The sequence below is a fragment of the Aquarana catesbeiana genome, linkage group LG04 (genome assembly GCF_042186555.1).
Source record: "Aquarana catesbeiana isolate 2022-GZ linkage group LG04, ASM4218655v1, whole genome shotgun sequence".
Classification (NCBI taxonomy): domain Eukaryota; kingdom Metazoa; phylum Chordata; class Amphibia; order Anura; family Ranidae; genus Aquarana; species Aquarana catesbeiana.
The window spans coordinates 438,105,994-438,133,380 of record NC_133327.1 but is presented as its reverse complement, the minus strand read 5'-3'; the positions used below and the strand labels follow the sequence as shown (position 1 = coordinate 438,133,380).

The following is a 27,387-nucleotide window of genomic DNA, read 5'->3' as shown; positions in this document are numbered from 1 at the left end:
CTGCAGCTCCTCCAGAGTTACCATAGGTGTCTTGGCTGCTTCTCTGATTAATACTCTCTTTGCCCAGCCTGACAGTTTAGGTGGACGGCCATGTCTTGGTAGGTTTGCAGTTGTGCCATACTCTTTCCATTTTTGGATGATAGATTAAACAATGCCTTGTGAGATGTTCAAAGTTTGGGATTTTTTTTTTTTTATAAAGCAGGATTTAAACTTCTCCACAACTTTATCCCTGACATGTCTGGTGTGTTCCTTGGCCTTCATGATGCTGTTTGTTCACTCAGGTTCTCTAACAAACTTCTGAGGGCTTCACAGAACAGCTGTATTTATACAGAGATTAAATTACACACAGGTGCACTCTATTTACTAATTAGGTGACTTATGGAGTCAATTGATTCCACTAGATTTTAGTTAGGGGTATCAGAGTAAAGGGGGCTGAATACAAATGCACGCCACACTTTTCAGATATTTGTAAAAAAATTATAAACCATTTATCATTTTCCTTCCACTTCACAATTATGTGCCACTTTGTGTTGGTCTATCACATAAAATACATTTACGTTTTTTGTTGTAACATGACAAAATGTGGAAAATTATAAGGGGTATGAATACTTTTTCAAGGAACTGTATATAGTTCACATGGTCTCATGAACTCTTTTACAAGCAAAGATTTGTAATTTTGATCAGCAAGTCTTGTGATCCAGCAGCAGAGCCAGCGTGTTTTCCTCATTTTTTTTCTATTACGAATAAAGCTTTTCTCTGAGCCGTTTTATATATCTATATCTATCTATCTCTATATATATATATAAGCCTCTGACAGCATTTTTGAATTACTCAACTCTGTTGTCATGTTGCCCTCCACAAAAACTCCTCCATGAGTGAAATCCAGTGATCTACCACTGGAGTTCAATCTGCCACCAACCGCTCATGTTCTTGTTGCTACCCATCTTATGTTTTGTTGTAAGATGTGCTACATATTCTCATCTAAAAAATAGATAATTTAATGTTTTAGCAGACGTGGCAGCTACTGCTTAAATGGAACTAGACTCCCAAAAGGAAATTAGTTCTCCTTTAACACTCCCACCCCAAGCAGATTTGCTACGGTTTTTAAAGTTTTTTTTTTTTTTTTTGCTTTTTAAATATTTAGCCCCACCCTCACCACCATTCTGGCCTAGGCCAGAATGTCATGTACCCATACGTGAAGACTCCTGGGATATATACATCAAATCTTTCAGGAAGCTGTAGGATCGGCACACAGAGCAGCTAGGGGCTAGGGCCGGCATGTCATTAAAACTGGCTGCCTGCACTCAGAAGACGCAGCCCGTTAAAGAGGACCAAGATGGCGGGCAGACTGCGTGTCACTCGAATAGCAGATCACAGTTGGACAATGCTAGATTCACTGTGCGGGTGAGTATGTGCAGGAAGAGCACTACAGCATGGCAGGTAAGTGGGGGGGAAAAAAAGAAAAAAACATGGGGGGAGAGAGGTTGAGTACTGCTTTAACCGAACAATTTGAAATAATCTGTATAGGGCTATTGTCAACAAGCTATGATTATATTATAGAAATAACTGAAAAAGGTAGCACACATTTACAGTTAGTTATTTTCCAGTTTCATATAAAACATTTGAGTCTACAGACCAGAGGAAAAAAAAGATATCCTAAACAATACACAAACAATATAGGCTGTATCCACAGTATACAGCTTTAAATTAAGCCATAACTTCCTGTTGTTTAACAGTCAAAGAACATTTTTGGAGTACTTTTCTAGAGCTGTTGCCAGTCCCTTAAATAAAGACCCTTTGGCAAGCAAACGTACACAACATTTGTGAGAAGATTTTCTCTCCAGCTATAACCAATAAAGACACAAATATCTATGAAATGACTGAAGACTTTTTTTGAAGGCTACTTGAAAAAGTATTCATACCCCTTGACGTTTTCCACATTTTTGTCAGGTTACAATCACAAACGTAAATGTATTTTATTGGGATTTTATGTGATAGACCAACACAAAGTGGCACATAATTGTGAAGTGGAAAAAGTGGCATGCATTTGTATTCAGCCCCCCTGATTCAATACTTTGTAGAACCACCTTTTGCTGCAATTACAGCTGCAGAATTTTGCCTTTTGCAGAATCTAACAGGTTCTCTTGTAATACTGGGTACACGTGATTGGAAATTCGGCCAGCAAAAGACCGATGAGAGCTTTTGGTCAGAAAATGCGACCGTGTGTATGCTCCATCTGACTTTTGCTGGCCAAATTCCAGCCAGCCAAAGATTGGGAGCATGTTCTCAATTTTTCGGTCGGAAAAAGTTCCTATCCGAAAATGCGATCGTCTGTAGCAATTCCGACGCGCAAAATTCCTACGCATGCTTGGAAACAATTCGACGCATGCTCGGAAGCATTGAACTTCATTTTCACGGCTCGTAGTGTTGTACGTTACCACGTTCTTGACAGTCGAAAGTTCAGCGAACTTTTGTGTGACCGTGTGTATGCAAGGCAAGCTTGAGCGGAAACCTGTTGGAAAAGCCATCATATCTTTTTCCGATCAAAATCCTGATCGTGTGTATGCGGCATTAGATTGCCCTGTATTTGGCTCCATCTATCTTCCCATCATCTCTGACCATTTTCCCTGTCCCTGCTGAAGAAAAGCATCCCCACAACATGATGCTGTCACCACCAGGTTTCACGGTGGGGATGGTATGTTCAGGGTGATGTGCAGTGTTAGTTTTCTGCCACAAACAGCGTTTTGCTTTTAGGTCAAAAAATTCAATTTTGGTCTCATCTGACCAAAGCACATTCTTCCACATGTTTGATGTGTCCCCCACATAGTTTCTCACAAACTGCAAACAGGAATTCTTATGGCTTTCTTTCAACAATAGCTTTCTTCTTGCCACTCTTCCATAAAGGCCAGATTTGCAGAGTGCATGACTAATAGATTCTCCCACCTGAGCTGTGGATCTCTGCAGCTCCTCCAGAGTTACCATGAGCCTCTTGGCTGCTTCTCTGTCTAATGCTCTCCTTGCCCGACCTGTCAGTTTAGGTGGATGGCCATGTCTTGGTAGGTTTGCAGTTGTGCCATACTCTTTACATTTTCAGATGATGGATTAAACGGTACTTTGTGAGCTGTTCAAAGCTTAGGATATTTTTTTTTTACAACCTAACGCTGCTTTAAACTTCTCCACAACTTTATCCCTGACCTGTATGGTGTGTTCCTTGGCCTTCATGATACCGTCTGTTCACTAAGGTTCTCTAACAATCCTCTGAGGGCTTCACAGAACAGCTGTATTTATATTGAGATTAAATTACACACAGGTAGACTGTATTTACTAATTAGGTGACTTCTGAAGGTAATTGGTTCCACTAGATTTTAGTTAGGGGTATCAGTGTAAAGCGGGCTGAATACAAACGCACACATTTTTCGGATATTTAATTGTAAAACATTTTTAAAATCATTTATCATTTTCCTTCCAATTCACAATCATGTGCCACTTTGTGCTGGTCCCTCACATAAAATACATTTACGTTTTTGGTTGTAACAAGACAAAATGTGGAAAATTTCAAGGGGTATGAATACTTTTTGCACTGTATGCGATTGGGGAACCGGCTCGATTCCGGTGCGGCTTCCCGCATTACATGTCACTCGCAGGCAGTTCACACTACCCTCTGCGAACCACTGCGGGTGTCAATAGAAAGTTAGACACCCCCAGATCGGTTCGCAGATCGCAGTGTGAACTGTCAAATGGTACAGGATTCGGATCACATTAGTGTGAACACCCATGCAATCGGATTCCAGTGTGGATCAAATAAGGGTCCTGCACCATTTTGGTGCGAATGCAATGCCATTTCAGCAATATAGTTTGTAAGGATTTATTTGCATCGCACAGACATCGCATGTGATTTACACAGCAATGCGGTGTAAATCACATGTGATATAAAAAGGAGTAAATAGCGCTAAATAAAAACTAAATAAGAACATTAAGAGTAGCAGCAACTTATGTGCAAGAAACATACAAAAAAGTAATAGAGGTCAGAGAAGCTGGGCTAATATCTTGAAAAAACAAATATAATCAAATTTTGTCAGTGGATCGCTCTTCAGAGCGCGTGAGCCGCTCTTCAGAGACACTAAATCTGTCTTCCGAGCGTGTGAATCGCTCTTCAGAGGCACGAATATAAACAAATTAATGTGAATAATTGTGAAGAACACAGTGAAACTCAAATAGTATATACAAGTGAATCACTATTAGAAGCATAAAACCGCTATTCAAAGGTAAGTGATAATTGAATCAATCATGAAGGACAAATATAGAAAATTACATATGTGTCTTATACTATAACAGAAAATCTTAATGAGATAAAAAGTCTCTGACAATTAACGCAATGAAGCGCCAAAGGACTAAAGGGTCACTCTTTAGATGGCTAATTCGCTTTTCAAAGTTTTCTTAGTGTGCAATTAAAACACCAACAAAACCCTTCATCACATAAATTACCGAAGGAAAGCTTATTGCGCTTGCAGCTAACAACCCAGCCTGGGCCTTTCTCATCCAGGTGGTTCAGAATGGCGGTCTCCGAAAGATCCCTTGACCACGAATAGCTGAGGCAGGGGCGTTGCTAGGTGGCAAAAAGACCAGGGGCTTCAGCCCGAAGTCCAAGGCCGGAAACGGGGGGGGGGGGGGGGGGGGGGGGGGGTGTACACGTGACGCAGGCTTTTTTTTTTTTGGCTGGGCCGTTACCTACCTGACCTATATACACTGCCCTACCTACACTGATGGTAGTGACCTACCTGCACTGACCTACCTACACTGACAGTAGTGACCTACTACACTGACCTACATACACTGACGGTAGTGACCTAACTACACTGACCTACCTACACTGATGGTACTGACCTACCTACACTGACCTACATACACTGACGGTAGTGACCTACCTACACTGACGGTAGTGACCTACCTACACTGACGGTAGTGACCTACCTACCCTGACCTACCTACACTGATGGTAATGACCTACCTACACTGATGGTAGTGACCTACCTACGTTGACTTACCTACACTGATGGCAGTGACCTACCTACACTGACATTTACATACAGTGACCTACCTGACCCACATACACTGAAATTTACATACACTGTCTGACCTACCTCAGCTGTGGTGTGTGGTGTCACAGCAGCCAGGCAGTCAGAAAGAGAAGGAGGAGGACCCGAGGAGGAGAGCAGCCGCCCGAGCGCAGATGTGGTGCGGCGGCCGCATTGTAATTCCCGCCTTCTGGAGCCTGAAGCGCCTATGATGGACGTCACACGTCCCGCGGTCCCAGCATTGGACCAGGGGGACGTCCATCATAGGCGTTGCAGGCTCCAGAAGGCGAGACCTGCTATGGCACTCGGCAGCGCTTGGGATCAGATCTGTCCCGGCGCTCGCTGCTCAGGGCTTTCAATTGTGAGCTGCATGCCTGAGGCTCGGGGCTTTTCGGGGGCACATTCGGGGCTTCAGCCACGTCTAGCCACCCCCTCCCGACGCCCCTGCAGATAGGGCAACCCAGTCACAGATGATGTTCAGAGTAAGCCTTCTCTGAGGTTCAGCACCACTTCTCTTCCAGGTTGAGTGATGACTAGTGTCATGTAACTCACTCCCTGTGAGGCTAGGCAGTGATGCTCACATCACTACATCCAACACCACAGAAGATCAGACAAGGAAGAGGACCCCAGTCATGTGACAGCTTGCCAGTGCTCCTCTGCTGCTCCTTCTCTGAATGAGACTCTGTCACCTTGCTCATTTGTGTGTTTTTCACAATTATTCACATTAATTTGTTTATATTAGTGCCTCTGAAGAGCAATTCACATGCTCTGAAGAGCAATCCCCCTACAAAATTTGATTATATTTGTTTTTTCATGATATTATATTAGCGCAGCTTCTCTGACCTGAATCACATGCGATGTCTGTATTCAAACCAGTGTGAACCTAGCCTTAATCTCAAAATGAGTTACAATGATCACCAGAACAAATGGAGAGAGTAAGTCCAGTGACACACAATGATTTTTTTTTTCCTAAGTCCGGCGACACACGATCATCTTTATATTTCTTTTCATTCACAGCTTTCTCCATTCACACAAAAGAGGTGGATGGAGGAATCTCCCCGCCCCCAACCCCTGATAGACTTCTGTACAACCTACCTGTGTGGTTTTTACCAAATGATCAGTGATGCCGGAATGCATGGATGGGGGTATCAGGGTTTTTTTTTTTTTTTTTTATTTAACCCTATGGTTGGAAAAAAAAAAAAAAAGAGATTACTGTATGACCAGCATTAGAAGCGGCCCTCCGTCAGCTCTAATACTGAGTGCAGAGCGACCAAACACCGCTGTTCGCTCAGTTCTCAGAGCTCCATGAGCAGAGAGCCGGTTATTGTCAGTCACCGGCTCTCTGCTCTGCCACCCCCCCCCCCACGTGCGCTCACTAAAGTGCTGGGCTGTGGAAGGGCTGGGAGCGGCCGGGCTCAGCCTCTCAGTGACTCGCTGTGAGGCTGAGCCAGGTGCCAGTCTAGACATGTGGGCAGATCCCGACCATATGGCCACGATCTCTCCCGAGCCTGGATCGGCTCTTGGACGTCAGCTGACAGAGAGCTTCGGCCTGCAGTTTGCTGAAAACAGGTCACAAGCGTGCAGAACAAACTGAACTCCTGTGATCCATAGGAGAAGTACAGCCAAATGAGCGTTGGCTGTACTTCCCCTTTAACCACTTGCCTACCAGGCACTTACACCCCCTTTTTGCCCAAGCCATTTTTCAGCTTTCGGCGCTGTTGCACTTTAAATGACAATTGCGAGGTCCTGCTACACTGTACCCAAACAAATTATTTATTATTTTCTTCACACACATAGAGCTTTCTTTTGGTGGTATTTCATCACTGCTGGGTTTTTTATTTTTTACAAAAAAAAAAAAACCCCAAAATTTCTATCAGTATATTTTGTAACTAAGTAATTTCCTGCCTTCACTGATGTGCGCTTATGAGGCCACACTGATAGGCTGAACTGGTGGGCATTGATGAGGTGGCACTTATGGGCACTGATGAGGAGGCACTAATACACCGCACTTATGGGCACTGATAGGTGGCACTGATGGGCACTAATAGGTGGCACTGGTGGGCACTGGTGGGCACTGATAGGCGGCGCGGATAGGTGGTACTGATGGGCATTGATGTGTGGCACTGATGGGAATTGATCGACAGCAGTGATGGGCAATAATGGGCAGCACTGATAGGCAGCACTGATTGCCAGCACTGACTGGCATCACTAATGGGCACTGATTGGCGCCACTGATGGGCACTGATTGCTGGCATTGGTGGGCACTGATTGGTGACACTGTATTGCTAGATGTCCCCCTGCGTGGAGATGCCGCCGATCAGCATCTCCATGTTTACATGTGACCGGCTGTGGATACAGCCGATCACATGGTTAAAGAGCTGCAGATGCAGCTCTTTACAGAGATCGGGGTCGCACCGTGTCCTAGCAACACGGCGCGGCCACGATCGCCCCGCTGCGCGCCCCTGTGGGCACGCGAGAGCAGCTGTTCTGGGACGCCGTTATCCCAAAACGAGAGCCGCACCTCCCCACTATCATTTGACGGTGGATGGGCGGGAAGCAGTTAAAGCTTGTCTGAGCTGTCAGAAAACTCTGAGCTCTGATTGGAAGTATCACATCCCCTCACACAGCACACCTGAACAGGACTGTCAATCAGCTGGAGGTCCCTCACCTGTCACCTTTTTTTTCTTGATTTCAGGAAAACTGGTCAGAAGTGATGCATGCTGATAGCAATGGAACAAAGCAGCAGACAAAAATGACACTTAATGCTCCTAATTTAGACAAGTACACACTATAGAGGGATATCCTTTGTTCCTATTTCATATCTGAGATTTACAACCACTTTAAAAAACTGATATGGGTTCTAATCCTTACACATTTTACCAAAAACAAATATTTCCAGAATAACCTAAGAATAAGCCTTGGAAGGCTGGTTGGACTGTCAATTCTGAGAGGTGTGGTAATATGGCATAAAATGAAAACCACTCTTGATAAACAAATTAATTGTCAAGTATGTATCTAGGAACAATAATCATCACATGATAGTACTGATGCAATAATAGATGACTTTGCATGACCTCTTTTCGTGCAACGGATACGGTTTCTTTACATCCTCAACCATCGTAAGAATATGGCTGATGTCACAAAAACATTTCTCAGTGAACTATTAACCAAGAGATTCCTAGCAAATATGTATACTTGGCTAAAAAATAATAGAAAGAAATATACTGTCACTTAACAGGAAAGTACCAACAGAATCAGCATACTTAATTGCCTACTATTTTTGTCTCATATTCCAAAGACCATTTTTTAACCCAGAACTTTAAGAGTAGTACAGGATACTTGTCACTTGTAAAGTCACATAACTCATAAAAACCATTCCACAAATCACTTTAAATACGTAATTTTTCCACTCAAAGATAAATTCAGGTTGCTGTGGGTTTCTACTGTGTTTTGTATATCATCCAGCTCCATTCACTAACTTCTGGAAAAAGAGCGAGTAAGGAATAAATTGGTAAATTAAATTAAAGGAATGGTGATTATTTCATGCAACAAAAGGGATCACTTTTCCATAAATATAATTTTCAGTAATGTCCATGTTGAGCTTTATATTTTAAACTATTAACACATTTCTTTACAGGAAGCTCCAAATACAATTACTGTGATTGTGACCAATTACTAAAATTCACATTTTGTTGTGAAATCGATGGATCAATTCTTCTTCCACAACTCCCTACAGCACAATAAATGCATGCAGATGATCAAGAGGGACCGTGATATGATGTTCAATTAAGATATTTAGTATATTGGCTACAATCCTGGTTAAAAAACAAAAGAAAAAGGATTCCCAATACCAATTATTTTTTGTTAAATTGGAAATAAATCAGCCATATTTACAGTACACTGGTAAAACTATTCTCAAGCAATGAAATCTGACCCAAAACAAGTCCAGTAATAGCCAACAAAGCATTCACAACTATACAAGCATTTAAAGTTGCTAAAGCACTTCAAAAGTAATGAAAAGTACACCCATGTGCCAGTGTTGCCTTAAAAACGGATTTCCTTCTAAGCAAGTCTTCACTTACCAGCTTCGGCATTTAGGAAGTCAAACAATAGTTACTAGAAACTGCAATTCTTGCTCTCGTTCAGCTTTCTGTCTCCAAATCTCTGATTAAGCACTTCTTGAAAGCAACATGTGATTGCAATCGTGTATACACGCGACTTCTTTTCCAAGTTATATTATCAGACACATAAAAGGTTCAGGGCCACAGCTATTACGTTGAAGGAGGGGATTGAGCAGAAGAAAGAGGATGCTGGACTTAATTAGCTGCCTTCTGCTCTCTGACTGATTCCCCGAATCCTAGCTGAGCTGTGGAGCTTGTAAGAAAAAAAAAAAAAAACAGCATAAGTCATCAGCTTTAAGCAAATCTTCTATTCACCACAAGGAAAAAGGGAGTGTTGTATATGGCAAACAATTCCTTTTTTCACTGAGGAAGGCTAGCTAACCTCTTGCTGGCCTCCAAAGCCTTAATTGCTGTCTATGGAATTTTGGTGACAAGGGAAAAAAAAAAATCACATTCTGCTGGACATAAATGGACACTGACCCTATAAATGTTCCAGAATATAAAGGCAATGCCCAAAGCATAAAAGATAATGGTAGATTATAAAAAACTCTGTCTTTCATAAATACAAGCATCTTCATGTCACATCCTATGTGATGAAAATGCTTCCTGCGTTATGATGCATAAATAACACATAATAAAACCTCAATATGTTTTGTGTGCTGGTGAAAATAAAATATCCATTTTCTACCAGAAAAGTTAGTTGTAACAACTTCCTTTCTCATTTTTGGAAAGTCGTAGAGCTCCGGAGCAAACATGGTGCATACTGTATGTACAGTATGTATAACCATTGACTTATTTACTGCAAGTTCTTTAATCCATATTTTCTTCCACCTCAATATGCCAGTGACAAAAGCGTTCCTCTATATATAGGCATTGCAAACAATGCAGCCCAATCCAAAAGATAGCCATACAACATGCTGTTGCTCGCACATCTTTTGGCAGCAAGTGCAATGAGTAAACGTAAAAGTTAATTCTGGCCAACACACACTACAGCTGTACTAAAGATAAAAAGTACCCTCATTATACCTTTACCTAGGTTCTCCACTGAAGCCAGCTATTTGGCTGTACTTCTTGGCACCAACACTTTTACACATCAGGTCTCCTACTATCAACAAAAAGCCTGCAGTGAATATATTTGACAATACATCTCCTGCCTTACAAACATGTAACGCAAAAGAGTTCCCAAGTAAGCAGACTGCTCACAAAAACAAAGTGCGGTGGGCTAATGCACTACTGCAATACCTGAATGAAAACCATTCAGGTATTGCAAAACCAAACCTGAAGTCCAAGTCAGATAGTCATTATACCCTACACACATCTCAAAGCTAAAATTACCAGTGTTGAATGGTTACTACCTTTTTTTTTTTCTTATTGTAAAATTAAGTTGGAGTTGAAAATAGTTGCCTCAAGTGAGTGAAAAAAATTTAAGCACTATAACATCAAATAACTAATCTCTTGAGGGAAGCCTATCCTGCTTCTAACGAAGGCTGGCCATACATTGTACAATTTTCTTGTTCAATTTTCAATTTGCCAAGCCAAATTCCTGAAAAACAACCCTCCATCATAATCCTCCCTCCACCAAATGATTTGGACCAGTGCACAAAGCAAGGTCCATAAAGACATGGATGAGCGAGTTTAGGGTGGAGGAACTTGATGGGCCTGCATAGAGCCTGACCTCAACCCGATAGAACACCTTTGGGATGAATTAGAGTGGAAAATGCAAACCAGGCCTTCTCGTTCACATCAGTGCCTGACCTCACAAATGCCCTTCTGGAAAAATGGTCAAACATTTCCATAGACATAATTCTAAACCTTTTGGACAGCCTTCCCAGAAGAGATGAAGCTGCTATAGCTGCAAAGGGTGGGCCAACTCAATAGTGAACCCTACAGACTAAGACTTGGATGCCATTAAAGTTCACGTGCGTGTAAATGCAGGCATCACAATACTTACATAGTTACATAGTAGGTGAGGTTGAAAAAAGACACCAAAGTCCATCAAGTCCAACTCATGTGTGTGTGATTATATGTCAGTATTACATTGTATATCCCTGTATGTTGCGGTCATTCAGGTGCTTATCTAATAGTTTCTTGAAACTATCAATGTCACCCCGCTGAGACCACCGCCTGTGGAAGGGAATTCCACATCCTTGCCGCTCTTACAGTAAAGAACCCTCTACGTAGTTTAAGGTTAAATCTCTTTTCTTCTAATTTTAATGAGTGGCCACGAGTCTTGTTAATCTCCCTTCTGCAAAAAAGTTTTATCCCTATTGTGGGGTCACCAGTATGGTATATGTATATTGAAATCATATCTCCCCTCAAGCGTCTCTTCTCCAGAGAGAATAAGTTCTGTGCTCGCAACCTTTCCTCATAACTAATATCCTCCAGACCCCTTATTAGCTTTGTTGCCCTTCTTTGTACTCGCTCCATTTCCAGTACATCCTTCCTGAGGACTGGTGCCCAGAACTGGACAGCATACTCTAGGTGCGGCTGGACCAGAGTCTTGTAGAGCGGGAGAATTATCGTTTTATCTCTGGAGTTGATCCCCTTTTTAATGAATACCAATATTCTGTTTGCATTGTTAGCAGCAGCTTGGAATTGCATGCCAATGCTGAGCCTATCATCTACTAGGACCCCCAGATCCTTTTCCATCCTAGATTCCCTCAGAGGTTCTCCCCCCAGTGTATAGATTGCATTCATATTTTTGCCACCCAAATGCATTATTTTACATTTTTCTACATTGAACCTCATTTGCCATGTAGTTGTCCAACCCATTAATTTGTTCAGATCTTTTTGCAAGGTTCCACATCCTACGGAGACGTTATTGCCCTGCTTAGCTTAGTATCAGATACAGAGATTGAACTGTTTACCCCATCCTCCAGGTTGTTTATGAACAAATTAAATAGGATTGGTCCCAGCACAGAACCCTGGGGGACCCCACTACCCACTCCTGACCATTCTGAGTACTACCCATTTATCACCACCCTCGCCCTTGTAGCCAGTTTTCAATCCATGTACTCACCCTATGGTCCACGCCAACGGACCTTATTTTGTACAGTAAACGTTTATGGGGAACTGTGTCAAATGCTTTTGCAAAATCCAGATACACCACGTCTACAGGCCTTCCTTTATCTAGATGGCAACTCACCTCCTCATAGAGGGTTAATAGATTGGTTTGGTAAGAACGATTCTTCATGAATCCATGCTGATTACTGCCAATGATACCTTTCTCATTACTAAAATCTTTTATATAGTCCCTTATGATCCCCTCCAAGAGTTTACATACTATTGATGTTAGGCTAACTGGTCTGTAATTCCCAGGGATGTATTTTGGGCCCTTCTTAAATATTGGTGCTACTGTACATTGGCTTTTCTCCAATCAGCTGGTATCATTCCAGTCAGTAGACTGTCAGTAACAATTAGGAACAATGGTCTGGCAATTACTTGACTGAGTTCCCCAAGTACCCTCGGGTGCAAGCCATCTGGTCCTGGTGATTTATTAATGTTAAGTTTCCCAAGTCTAATTTTAATTCTGAGCTCTGTTAACCATGGAGGTGCTTCCTGTGATGTGTCATGAGGATAATGGTAATATAGTGTAACATCTCTCTGTCTTTTCCATTACAGGGGGCTGTAGTTTGTAGTCCACAACAATAGCAGGGAACAATGCTAACTGATAACAATCCAGGGGCAAATAGTACAGGGAGTTATTGGCTCACAACATTTACCTTTTTTTTGCACTTGTCGAACAGATATAATAAAACTCTTTCAATGGTATACTTGACAGACCAGGGGACAAAAGAGAACATTTACACCATCTGGATTTTGGTTGGAAAAAGATATGATGGCTTTTCCGATGGGATTCCGCTCAAGCTTGTCTTGCATACACACGGTCACAAAAAAGTTCTCTGAACGTTCGACTGTCAAGAACACGGTGATGTACAACACTATGATGAGCCGAGAAAATGAAGTTCAATGCTTCCGAGCATGCGTCAAATTTTTTCTGAGCATGCGTGATTTTGTTGCACGTCCGAGTTGCATACAGACGATCGCTTTTTCGGATAGGAACTTTTTTCGACCAAAAAATAGAGAACCCGCTCTTAATCTTTTGCTGGCTGGAATTCCGCCAGCAAAAGTCTGATGGAGCATACACACGGTCGCATTTTCCGACCAAAAGCTCACATCGGTCTTTTGCTGGGGGCATTTCCGATCGTGTGTACAAGGCATTAGAGTTTATACTCACTTTAAAGAAAAACCTACCATATATAACACATGTTTACAAATTTACTAGTGCTGCTCCTTGATTGTGGACAACCATATTTGATATATCATGCTAAAGATCCCTGAAGAGTTACTGGGAAACCTTTTTCAGCAATGGAAAGGGATTTTCATCCCATAAGCCCACAGGCCTTAAAAGTGGTATCCCAAGTGGGTCCCACTGCTATTCTGCTTCACAGTAAACGGAAGCTAAGCCTTTGGATTAATTGTTCCCGGGTTACTATTATGCTTGGTGAAGTGAATATATTTGCTGGCAAGTAAATAATGTAGTAACTGGCAGAAGACATTTTTCATTATTGAAAGGTTCACTTTATTTCCACCCAACACATATATTTTACTTTCTCCAATATGTTGGATTGTCAAAGTGGTTCTAAAGGCAGAAGGTTTTTTTTTTCTTTTTTACCTTAATGCATTCTCTGGAATACCCAATACTTCCAGGTTGAGAGGAACACATTCTGGAATCAGGGAATACAGGTCTCACTGTTGGTGTATTCAAGATACACAAGCTGTGGGTTGGGACAGCCCATTAAAGGGGTTGTAAAGTTGTTTTTTTTTTTTTTTTAAAATAACAAACATGTTATACTTACCTTCACTGTGCAGCTCGTTCTGCACAGAGTGGTCCCGAACCTGGTCTTCTGGGGTCCCTCGGCGGCTGTTTCAGCTCCTCCCCGCAAGCATTTACCACCTTCATGCGAGCTCCCTCGCACGGTGGTGAGTGCTTGCGGGCGCGCTCCCGTGATACAGCCGGCGGCTATAGCCGCTCGCTGTATCACTCGGCCCCGCCCCCCGGCGCGCCGCGTCATCGGATGTGATTGACAGCAGCGCGAGCCAATGGCTGCGCTGCTTTCAATCCATCCACTGCAGCCAATCAGCGACCAGGCTGAGCTGCAATGAAGCTGACGAGGAGCGAAGATTCGAGGCGTCAGGTAAGTAAAACGGGGGGGCTGGGGGCGGCGGTACTGTCAAAAGTTTTTTCACCTTAATGCATAGAATGCATTAAGGTGAAAAAATTTTTACCTTTACAACCCCTTTAAGCTATCACGCTCTAGTAGGAACATGCTATCAGAGAAGTATTGTATTGTGGACTGGGCAAAAGGGTGGATGGTTGTTCTCTGTGTGGAATATACTGCTATGATTTTTATAGGGATGGGATCAAATACATGTGTATAAGCACATGGGGAGCTTAAGGCCAATGGGTGACTTAGTCTTTGCCATAGGACACCTAAAGTGATTTCACTGGTAATTACTTTTCCTTATACACAATACAGTTGTTGTAGTATGTGCAGATGTTTTATTAACTGCTTTGCTCTGAATTTCTGATGTCACTGGAAGTTTGCAGTGGAAATATTTCCTGTTTAAGCGGATTACATTTAAAACACTCTTAGGGACAGAAAACATATGTTCTTATCCACATTCTCATACCACATTTCTTTCTAGACAAAAAAAGTATCTATGAGCAACTAAACAGAGCAGAAGTGCTAAGACATTACCAGAGTTTATCCTCTGTAACCAACAAAACCTAACAGACCAAAATAAAGGTTTTATACAAATGTAAAGTGGTCCTGTCATGCAGCAAAGTTTTCTAATAAACATAAATATATGAAACTCTTTCCTCATGAATGCTGGGGGGGCGATGTCCTCAGATCTTCTAAAGAGCATTCTAGGAAAGTCCATAAAGTTAGCTCATTCCCTGTTATAACAAGGATGGACAACACTCATGTTAACATTCATTTAACATTGTTTTTTTCTTTTTTTTTAACAAACTTTGCAGGAAAACTAAAAATACCCTACTAAAAATGACTTATCTGGTCTCATCTTCCACCTCTGTTCTATAACCATATGAAAAGAACAGTAGGAGTCCCATCTCACAGTTTATGGTACAAGGTTTACTTAAAGTATACCTAAAGCCAAAGCCTCTGCTTTCATTTTGAGTGGGGAATAGCAAAAACCCATCAGTCTTTTTGTTAATTGTGACCCACTCCAGAGATTCCCTTTCATTTCCTGGTAGGTCTACATGATAAGAAGTTAGGGGAAAATCTCTGAAGTCGCGAAAAGATGGAATTCTATGTCTTAGCCAGTTGCCACTAGAACAAGTGTCACCATTGGAAATTTTTTCCTCCATTTCTATTCTGGTAACAATTCAAAACTTTGGAAGTTTCCTCACTTTTAGTCCCAGTGACAACAACCATCAGAACAAATATAAAGGGTGAACTTCCACAGTGGAGGCATAAACAAGGGTTCTAATTCTTCTGGGGTTACAGGGTTAAAACCCATGCATACTCTATCTAATGTATTATAATTTGCAATTATATATGGTATGCACATGCAGGCAAGCATAAATTACATACTAAATGCAGACTCTGCTCCCTACTCTGTCATGCTACACAATGGGTTTTTTGCTGCTCCTTCTTACAACGTAAATCTGCACGTCAGCCAACTCATTCAATATTAAGTATGCATGGCTGATATTTAATCTCAATTTTTTAAGAGACTAATTTGACTTTGCCACTAAAAGCTCTATTTAGTTGATAACTTACATATACAGTGGGGATGGAAAGTATTCAGACCCCCTTAAATTTTTCACTCTTTGTTATATTGCAGCCATTTGCTAAAATCATTTAAGTTCATTTTTTTTCCTCATTAATGTACACACAGCACCCCATATTGACAGAAAAACACAGAATTGTTGACATTTTTGCAGATTTATTAAAAAAGAAAAACTGAAATTTCACATGGTCCTAAGTATTCAGACCCTTTGCTCAGTATTTAGTAGAAGCACCCTTTTGATCTAATACAGCCATGAGTCTTTTGGGGAAAGATGCAACAAGTTTTTCACACCTGGATTTGGGGATCCTCTGCCATTCCTCCTTGCAGATCCTCTCCAGTTCTGTCAGGTTGGATGGTAAACGTTGGTGGACAGCCATTTTTAGGTCTCTCCAGAGATGTTCAATTGGGTTTAAGTCAGGGCTCTGGCTGGGCCATTCAAGGTTGTGAAGCCACTCATTCGTTATTTTAGCTGTGTGCTTAGGGTCATTGTCTTGTTGGAAGGTAAACCTCCGGCCCAGTCTGAGGTCCTGAGCACTCTGAAGAAGGTTTTTGTCCAGGATATCCCTGTACTTGGCCGCATTCATCTTTCCCTCAATTGCAACCAGTTGTCCTGTCCCTGCAGCTGAAAAACACCCCCACAGCATGATGCTGCATGATGAGATGAGCAGTGCCTGGTTTTCTCCACACATCGCTTAGAATTAAGGCCAAAAAGTTCTATCTTGGTCTCATCAGACCACAGAATCTTATTTCTCACCATGTCAGAGTCCTTCAGGTGTTATTTTAGCAAACTCCATGTGGGCTTTCATGTGTCTTGCACTGAGGAGAGGCTTTCGTCGGGCCACTCTGCCATAAAGCCCCGACTGGTGCAGGGCTGCAGTGATGGTTGACTGTCTACAACTTTCTCCCATCTTCCGACTGCATCTCTGGAGCTCAGCCACAGTGATCTTTGGGTTCTTCTTTACCTCTCTCACCAAGGCGCTTCTCCCCCGATAGCTCAGTTTGGCCGGACGGCCAGCTCTAGGAAGGGTTCTGGTCGTCCCAAACGTCTTCCAATTAAGGATTATGGAGGCCACTGTGCTCTTAGGAACCTTAAAGTGGTGTTCCGGCCAAAATTATACTTTTTAAATAAAAATACCCATATAATACACAAGCTTAATGTATTCTAGTAAAGTTAGTCTGTAAACTAAGGTCTGTTTTGTTCATTTATAGCAGCAGTTTGTTATTTTATAAACTTACAGCAGGCTGTGGCCATCTTAAGTGTGGGCATTTGAAGCCAGACTGTATTTCTTCCTGGATCTCATCCTTGCAGATCTCGCACATGCTCAGTGCAGCACAAGCAGTGTAATAGGTTTCAGGTCAGGTTTCCATAGCAACGGCAGTGTCAGAGGAAGTTGCCGCCCCTTCCCAGAAGGCATTGCAAACAGGAAATGATGCGATGAGCCACGGCTAGGGAGGAGGAAGTGAAAAATGAATACAGCAGATATACAGTAGGTGCTGAGAAAAAAAAATTAAAAATATCCAATTCATTTGCAGTGCACAGTTTAGTGAGGGATGCTGAAGAGTTGTAAAAGTGGGTGGAACTCCACTTTAAGTGCAGCAGAATTTTTTTTGTAACATTGGCCAGATCCGTGCCTTGCCACAATTCTGTCTCTGAGCTCTTCAGGCAGTTCCTTTGACCTCATGATTCTCATTTGCTCTGACATGCACTGTGAGCTGTAAGGTCTTATATAGACAGGTGTGTGGCCTTCCTAATCAAGTCCAATCAGTATAATTAAACACAGCTGGACTCAAATAAAGGTGTAGAACCATCTCAAGGACGATCAGAAGAAATGGACAGAACCTGAGTTAAATATATGAGTGTCACAGCAAAGGGTCTGAATACTTAGGACCATGTGATATTTCAGTTTGTCTTTTTAATAAATCTGCAAAAATGTCAACAATTCTGTGTTTTTCTGTCAATATGGGGTGCTGTGTGTACATTAATGAGGAAAAAAATGAACTTAAATGATTTTAGCAAATGGCTGCAATATAACAAAGAGTGAAAAATTTAAGGGGGTCTGAATATATTCTGTCCCCACTGTATCTATCTTTAATACAATAAAAATATGTAAGGGCGAGCATGCATAAATGTGAAAATCATATTCATATTTACCTTTGGCTCTCAAAGGTAAACAATCTGCTTCAAAATGTTAAAGCAAATTTAAATATACAGAGCTCCAGCTCACTGACACTTGAGTGAACCATTTAATTTACTTCTACTGTAAACTTCATCTATAGCAGTGGTGATAGTCCAAGAAGACTCCCATGCACAAAAGTGATGTAACAGTGTAAAATTGTGAAGTACATACACAGGGAGTGAGTAAGGTGGGGAAAGGTCCTTGCCATTGTAGGCAGTAGTTAAAAATAATATTTTCTTTTTTTGTGGTAACCTCCTTTCAAGATATCACATGCTGTTTGGAGTGTTGTTTATAAATTAAAACAGCCCAGCCTAATTATTTATGGACTCTGCAGGTTAGTTCAAATGGTAAAAAAAAAATCTAGATGTATGTCAGCACAGCATACAAAGAGGAATACTGTATATTTAAAAAAATACAAATTCTACAGATAATTATACTTTAGATGACTTTTGAAACTCCCAAATAAAAATAATGATGAAGTTTATCACCACTGTATGATGACACTGCCCTCTACTGGATATTTTGTTTAAAAAGACACAATGAAAAGATTTAAAGAACAAAGTTAGCATGGGAAAAAAAATGCACTCATTAACAACGGTTTATTTACACTCATACCATGCTGGACTTTCTCTGTATAGTACAAGTGGGTATAAAGTATAAAATTAGGAATGAGTTTGATATGTTGACTCACCCTCAGTGGTGAAGCCTGGACAATATACAATAAAGAGAACAGTAGAAACTTTAAAGAGCCATAACTTATTGCTTGTTGTTTACTGTGAAAAAGCGATCTATCTGCAGACCATTTTATTTAGTGCATGTTTTAATAATTATGGAGCTGTAATAACTCTTGGCATCTACAGAACTGATGATCTGACTATTGACTACAGAATTGTTCTTTTAGCACAGACACACACCAAAAATTAAATATATCATATTCCTTCTTAAAAATACCAGTTTGCCACAGGCATTAAGGCTGATATCCCCAGAGTTGCTGGACCACAGGCATGCAGTTCACCAACCACTTATATCCTTGCCTATAATCCCTTGAGCACTGGGCAGGTAAAGAAATGTATCTGTTTCCCAAAATAACAACCTGGTCCTGACAGGCTTCAGACTGCTCCACGTGCCTTGGAGGAGTTATCAGTAAACTGGTTCACTGTTCAACACGATGCCGACATTGTTAGAATAAAACCAATACAGAAGATAGTTTTCAATATACTACATTTACAATAGTCAGAAACTGTACTATTTTGTTTACAAATATTTAAAAAGTGGTAAAACTGTTACTTCAATAGGAACTTCAAGTTTCTCATCGTCAGCACTGGGAACAGGGAACCAAAACCAGCATTCTCTACAATGAAGTATATCAGCACCAAAGATTTCTCTCATATCTATACCATCAAGGCGGTTAACATATCTTTTAGGGTCACTTCACACCCATGGGATTTAGAGCACATTAACATATTTGCAAAGATTTATTCTTTTTTATTTTTTATATTGCTAGTTCACAAAAATGGTGTAGGTTGACAAGTCCCAAAAAAAGGTTTGTTTTTTCATCCGTCAATATGTGTTATATAGGGGATTTGATGGGAATTGCAGCACAAGGTGGGGGCTGACCACTTACAGTGTTCCAGTCAGGGGTAAAACATCCAGACAGGCTCATGTGTGTTAAATTTATGATGGAAGTAGGGAACCACATACATTCATTTTAAAAATGTAAAACAGATAGAAAAAAACTGATGGAGTAATAACCAGTGGATAAGCCAGATCAGACTGTGGAACAGATCTAGAGGATTTGTTATTGTTCTCACATCTCTAATCATTCCTTTTATTCCCAGATTACATTTTTCAGTAAAACTACTGTCTGGTTCTCCTTGCGAAATGTTGCAAACATGGAACAAGTAATAAGTGTCTAATAAGGTGGGTGATATTCATCATTTAAATGCACATTTATCATCAGCTTTTGATCAACTGTTCAAAACCACAGTAATATATTAGGTTGCAAGTTCCAAGTTAACGTTACATTAACATAACATGTTAAGCATGGTCATACAAAATCTTTATATACTTGCAGAGACAATTTTGAACCAGATTTGCTTAGTCCATGAAAATATATTTAGACATAGATAAAAACATGTATACACAATTTTCTTTATCATTAGTTTTTTTAAGCATATTTCTTTGTTAACAAGGAAATTATAAGGGGGGGGTATCCTAGTGTGCATTTTCAAGTGGGAAGGAATGAGAGCACATTCATAGGGTACAGCCCTGCGACAATGATCTTTAAAATCACCCAAACCAATGCCTAGATTGCCTACCCCAGAGTTTTAAAATACTGCAACATGTAAACATTGTGAACCAGAAGAATTTCAGCAATCAAAATCAGTGTACAAAGTTGTGCATTTTTAAAGAAAAAATACCCACAAGGCCACAAGAAGATGGTGTGTGTGTGTGTAAGCTTTTGTGACAACTTTGCCCTGCTCACCACTGTTCAAAAAACAAAACATGCTGAAATACTTTTTTTTCTTTAACAAAAAATACTCTCCATTATTCAAACTTTTATTAAATCTTTGATCTCCCGTGTCCCATGTTGAGTATATCTCCTAAATTAAACCCCTTTTGGAGGAAGTAAACTATTGTAGTGTCTACTCCAGGACTTCTGAAGCATTACCTTTAGCAACTAAAGTATGGTATTTAAAGAGATTCTCATTCTACGGTTTCCACATTTTCATTAGATGATTATTTCATTCATTCAACATTATAGTTTTTTCTTCATTGATTTTGCAGTTGTTCGGGGAAAGAGAGATGGTCCTTTTGTTTTCTTTTTGAACACCTTCCCCCCACCCCCCTTGAAGCACCTGGCCAAAGCTGAAGCACACGCAGGCTGTTTGCACACACGGTGTCTGCACACATTTGACTTTAGGAATATTTGCCCTTGTGTAAGGTGCACTAATTTGTTATTATTTGGTAACTTTTAACTCAGAACTTTAAAGTGGAGCTTTCAGTAACTCTACATGTCCGCATGAATAAATTCCTAAAATGTCTACCTTTTAATTATAAAAAGCAGTCCTTGATCCCCAGCAAAGTAACTTAGTCCTAAGCTAAGATGTCAGCAGTCTGCTGCAAGCAAGATGAAGCATTCTTTAGCTTTCCCTCCACCAGTGATCAGTCTGAAACATTATTGTAATTTTGTAGCAAGGCAGCAGCCAGAGCTGACCTATGTCAGACATAACACACCCAAGCACTGCACAAGCACCAGGATTTACATGACATTTATATCTGAGCCAGCATCCCAGTCCTGGAAGTAGATGCTGACCCTCGCTAGTGCCTTAACAAAGATGGCTTCATCCTTTTGGAGAGAAAAGCAGATGAAGGCATTGTCAGGTGAATCACTGATCTCTGTGGGAGGTTATAAATATTTGTAAGTGTTATAATGATACATTAGTTAACATGCATGCACTTAACATGAAAAGGCAGATCTGATGTTAGCTACACTTAAAAAAAAGAAAAACACACAAAAGAAAAAGGGGGGGGGGGGGGGATTGGTGGATCTGAAGTCAGAACAAACTAAGATAGTGGATAAGACAAGCTGGCGGAGCAGATTTTGGATTATTCTATCTCTGTATTCACAACTTGGGATATAGTTTTAGCCTATGCTTTATCATGAATTACATTCTTTTATTTACATAAAGGGAATGTTCACCATAAATAACATTCAACAGTTTCAATACACACAAAAGAGACTCACATTGCAATTAGAAGACCCATCACAAGCTGGATATGATCCATCAGCCCAATCTGCTGAGTCCTGGGACCCTGGTGTCCTATTCTGTGATTCATATTCCTTCAGCTGAAAAGAGGAAGAAAATAACATAGTACTGCATCACAGCAATGGCACAACAGGCAAACTGTTGTTTGGAAGAATCTATCTTCGTTTTCATAGCAAAACATAGCAAGGTTAAGGTGTACTGTTAAGAAGCAGGAGGCAGCCATGGAAGGAACATATATGTACAAATAGCATTTTAACAGAAAAGGGTAGTAAACTTACGTGAGTTTGCCATGCATTTATAAGCAAAATGCCTACAGTCATAGTTATTGTAAGAATATGCAGGAGATCACCTACTGAAAAACAATCTCACAGGCTGCCAAAGAACAAACAAACCTATGAGGTGATGGCTGATTCCTATGGTGAGAGGATTAGATGATAAACAAGACAGCTCAGACATATCCTAAAAGTCTGCAAGCCTATATACCTCATGTTTGGAAATAATTTTAAATATCCCACCACTCTGTCTATGGGTAGCTTTAAAGGCGATATAAACCCACTCTCACCCTTTCTAAACTACTGCCATAGTGCTGATCTCTAAGGATATACATGCCTCCTGCATGTATCTTTACCTGTCAAATGCCTCTCCTCTGTCTGTTATTAGACCCAAAAAACTGCAGATTCTGTGGGTGCGTCTGTTGTCTCGAGCTCGGTGGGTGGAGTCGTGATGTCAGTAGACTCCCGCCCACCTCTACACTACCCTTGTCAACAAGTATTTTCTCCTGTGTATTTCTTACACTGAACTTCTGCTATGATTACTAACATCCAGTCAAAACTCAGAAAAGTCACCACATGACTTCAGCATGCCCAATCATGCTGAGGTGTGGAGCAGCCAATCCTGGGAGAGCTAGAGAAGAAGGGGGGAGGGGATCTGAAGTATGCAGAATGTCTCTCTCAGGCTCCTGCATGAGATACGTAAATCACCTGTTACTCACAGCAAGTCTCCCTCTTGTGAGTGACAGGTGATTTACATATATTTCAGCATTTAGGGACAGAGAGCAGTAACTGTCAGTCACTGGCTCCCTGCTCTGCCCCTCCAGCACTCACTGGAGCACCGGGCTGTGTAGGGGGTGGCTGGCTCAGTCTCCCAGCGCCTCATGAGGCTGAGTTAGTTGCCGGTCTAGGCATCTGGGTGGATCCCGAACATATGGCCATCCCCTGAAGCCAGCCACTTGGAGCAAAACACATGACCAGACCAGAGCACCCTGAGAATAGGTAAGTATAAGGATCTTTCTTTCTACAGGATAGTTAGAATAGAAGTTAAGAGGGGGTGGAGCAGTTTTAAGCATAGACCTAGACTAGAATTCCACTTTTAATGAAAACACTAAGAGAAATATAAAGGCTGCCAAGCCTGACCTCTTAATGTTACTTGTTACTAGATGCTTGGCTGTCTCCAGTTACAGTACCTACCAGATCACTGACATGAAACCAGTATGCAGACTAGAAAGTCAGAATGCTTGATTTGCATACATGGACACGGACTATGCATCAAAAAGGAAGGCAATGAAAATAGCATAACAGCCACGAATATAACATTTTTTGGATGGAGAGGTCAGCAATGGCAGCATTCTCTCAGTGCAGTCTTCCTTACAGTAATTGTTGGTAAAAAGAAATCGCATGTACAATGGCAAAAATAATTATTTAATCATGCAGTCTTGTAAGTTTGCCCACTCATAAAGAAATGAAGTGTCTATAATTGTTATCATAGGTGTATTTTAAACGATAGAGACAGAATATTAACCAAAAATAAGTATATGATCCTCTACCAACCAACAATAATTCTGGCTCCCACAGACTGGCTACAGTATGTGCTCATGTGGTACACAGATTAGTTCTGTCAATTTAAGAAGGTGCTCCTAATGACAACGCGTTATGTGTATAAAAGAGACCTGTCCACAGAATATCTTTCTTCCATTCAAACCTCACCATCAGTGGCAAGACAAAGGACATCAGGGACAAGAATGTAGACCTGAATAAGGCTGGAATGGGCTACAAGACCATCAGTAAGAAGCTTGGTGAGGAGACAAATGTTGCAGCGATTATCTGCAAATGGAAGAAATGCAAAAAAACCATCAGTCATCCTCGATCTGGAGCTCCATGCAAGATTTTGCCTCATGGGGTAAGGATAATCATGAGAAAAGTGAGGAATCAGCCCAGAACTTACACAAGAGGAGCTTGTGAATGATCTCAAGGCAGTTGGGACCACAGTCAGAAACCATTGTTAATACAATAAGCCACCATGGATTGAAATCCTGCAGGGCCCGCAAGGTCCCCCTCCTCAAGAAGACACATGTACAGGCCCGTCTCAAGTTTTCCAGTGAACATCTAAATGATTCAGAGAAGGATTTGGAAAAAGTGCTGATGTCAGATAAGACCAAAATTGAGCTCTTTGGCATCAATTCAACAGCATACCTACAGTCAAGCCCCATACCTACAGGTGGGGCTGTTTCTAAAGGTACAGGGCGACTTTGCCACATTGAGAGGCCAATGGACGGGGCCATGTATCGCCGCTGTACCGTTCCGGGGATTTTAAATCCCCACGGCTTTCTCTGTTCTTCGCCGACCAATTAGAATGCTCCTAAACGTACCGCCTGATGAGGTATGTTTTGGAGATTAAGCTGTGGGGGATTTCTAAGCCCCAGGCGATAAGGCGGTGACCCGATGTGTCAGTGTGGGTGATCGCCGTGCTCCAGGTCAGCGGGATTGGGGGGGGGGGGGGTGAGGAGGGCGTCCTGTGTAAGTTCACATTACAGATTTTTCTGTAAAGGTGAACTTACCCTTAAGATCATGGAGTGGCCTAGTCAGTCTCCAGACCTTAATGCTACAGAAAATGTATGGAGGTAGCTAAAACTTCGAGTTGCCAAGCGACAGCCAAGAAATCTTAAGCATTTAGAGATCTGTAAAGAAGAGTGGACCATAATCCCTTCCAAGATGTGTGCAAACATTGTAACCAACTACAAGAAACATCTTCCTCTGTGCGTGCCGAAAAGGGTTTCTCCACCAAGTACTAAGTCATGTTTTGCTTGGATATAGTAAAAGCAGTGCAGCGCATAAACAGACAAACAAAACACATAAATCGAGAATAATGATGATGAAAGAGTGTGTGATATAATATTCACAAAAAGCACCATCAAGTGTCCAAAAAATGGTGGTCCTATGGATAACAGACAAGATGATCATGTGATAGCCTCCACCAACAGTGAATCCTAACCGCTCACCTCAAAGTGTGGGCTCCTGAGTTTATCAGTCAGGTCACACAAGCAGTCCCTTCACAAGGGTAGATATACTGATCCACTAGATGGAATGATCGCTGGAGATAGGTGTATGCTGGTAACATGAGATCCCCTGTGTCCTGACCATAGACTCCAATATATTCGTACATAGAATGACAATGGTACAATATAGTGCTCTCCGTTGGATATATAAAAGCATTTATTGTAAAAACGATTGCACTTACAAATCAGGCACTGTACCTCGGTGATAAGGCGGACTAACAAAGAACTCTTCCACGAGGATAAATGGAGGACGCGGGTGACGTCACGTAGGTCACGTGTTTCGGTACGTGTTATGTCCCAGGGGGCGGGACTTCATATTTGCTTAGGGATCAAATACTTCTTTTACTCACTGAACTACAACTCAATTTATAACATTTGTATCATATGTTTTTTCTAGATTTTTGGTTGATATTCTATTGCTATCATTTAAAATACACTTATGATAAAAATTATAGACCCTTCATTTCTTTGTAAGTGGGCAAACTTACAAAATCTGCAGTGGAATAATCATTATTTTCCCTACTGTATACTCAACGGATCCTAATTACTCCAGCATCCCAGCATTGAAATACATGAATGCTGAAAATACATGAATGCATGAAATACAGGCAATCATCCAACCACTAAAGAGTGAAAAGCAGTGTGCATTTACTTTTTTTAACTTTTTTTTTTTTTTTTTTTATAAGAGTAATGATACAGAAGATGAGAACATAAATCTAACTTTGGATCTAATTAAAATCCACATACATTTTAAAATGAATGTCCACCAATTTAAAAAATAATTATTTTGGCAAGAATCTTCACGCATAATTTTTCATGTTCTATTTTTCTGAACATGAAATTTGTATTTTTTTTAAATATTTTATATTTGTAGACTGCATGCCAGTATGATTTTATTTAGTTTTTTTGCACTCTGGACCACTTTATATAGTATAGTATTCATGAGTAATGCTACATACAGTACAGTAGAAATCAAGATGATTTAAAACAAATACAATATATAAATTGCACATGTGCAATAGTGATTGTTTTTGTACATGTTTTTTAAGGACAGAGCTCATCACTTTATGGTTTGATTTTAATGTGATTTTTTTTTTTTTTTTTAATGAATGGTTGATAACCAGGTGTGTGGCAGACATACTGTAGACCATATGATAAAGAGTGGTTCCTCTGTGACAACTTCTGACATTACTTTCACTTTGCTACAGAAATGTCAACTTCTTGACTAAAGGTGGGTACCTTTACTAACTGAACATCTAATTGATGACTGATTTGTGAATTTCCACACTGCTTATCTGGATTGCCTTATTAGACTGCCTATTCCTGGTCTGCTACGTAGCACTAGTTCCTGGGATTATTTCTAATAGCAATAGTAGCCTTGACTACTGTCTAATAATCCCCAAGCAGCATATTTAGTGTATGATCTCCTGCCTATTTACTAGCGCATGCGCCTGTACTTTTTCCCTCTCTCCACCCCTCTATTGCTCTGGACCATAGCTGACCGTATAAACTATCATCATTTGAGACTAATTTAGAATGGTTATCCATTGAGTATTCTTATCATTTGGCTAATTGGCAGCCTTTTAAGGTCCCTGAGGCACAAAGCAATACGCCCGGACTGGGCTAGCTCCACTTCTTTTATATTGTCTGTCTTGTTTGTCTAATGTTTGTCTGCGGTCAATTGTTATTGTTGTTATGATCACTGCACTTCACAATATTATGTGATTTTTATTGTTGGGTACTACCCAAAATAAAGTTGACTTTTTAAGCTGTATATCCTATGACTACCCTGTTGCTTAAGGTAACCCCTTGTATGAGCTCACCTATTGCGCTTACTCCCCTTTCCCCTCTTTTTTAAGCTAATTATCTACGGTTACAGTAACTGTACCCTAACGGGTTAAGGATCTAGTACGGGGCCATAGCATTTCTTTGAGCAAGTACAGGTGGCCACTCGTGCTATCCATTCCCATTCCCTTTCCCTCTCCCCTTACCCTCAATTCCTTCCCCCACCCTAACATTTTTTGATATAATTTTAGTTTTGGGCAATAAACCTAAAAAGTGGATCCTAGCAGTACTGTAAAATAAAAATGCAGG

The 27,387-nt window shown here is 40.9% G+C and overlaps 1 protein-coding gene across 6 annotated transcripts in view; it reads right to left on the bottom strand.

The window, feature by feature from the left end:
- SASH1 (SAM and SH3 domain containing 1) overlaps window positions 1–27,387 on the bottom strand; it is a 1,387,091-nt gene that overhangs the window by 103,980 nt on the left and 1,255,724 nt on the right. For 4 of the 6 annotated variants that reach the window (XM_073627429.1, XM_073627432.1, XM_073627434.1 and 1 more), the window contains exon 8: window positions 21,941–22,042. The exons of 1 other annotated variant lie outside the window; for it this stretch is intronic. In XM_073627429.1, coding sequence (XP_073483530.1) covers window positions 21,941–22,042 — 102 coding nt within the window. Of the gene's footprint in view, window positions 1–20,401; window positions 21,542–21,940; window positions 22,043–27,387 lie in introns of those variants that run through there. One more of the 6 variants, XM_073627435.1, reaches the window with a different exon arrangement.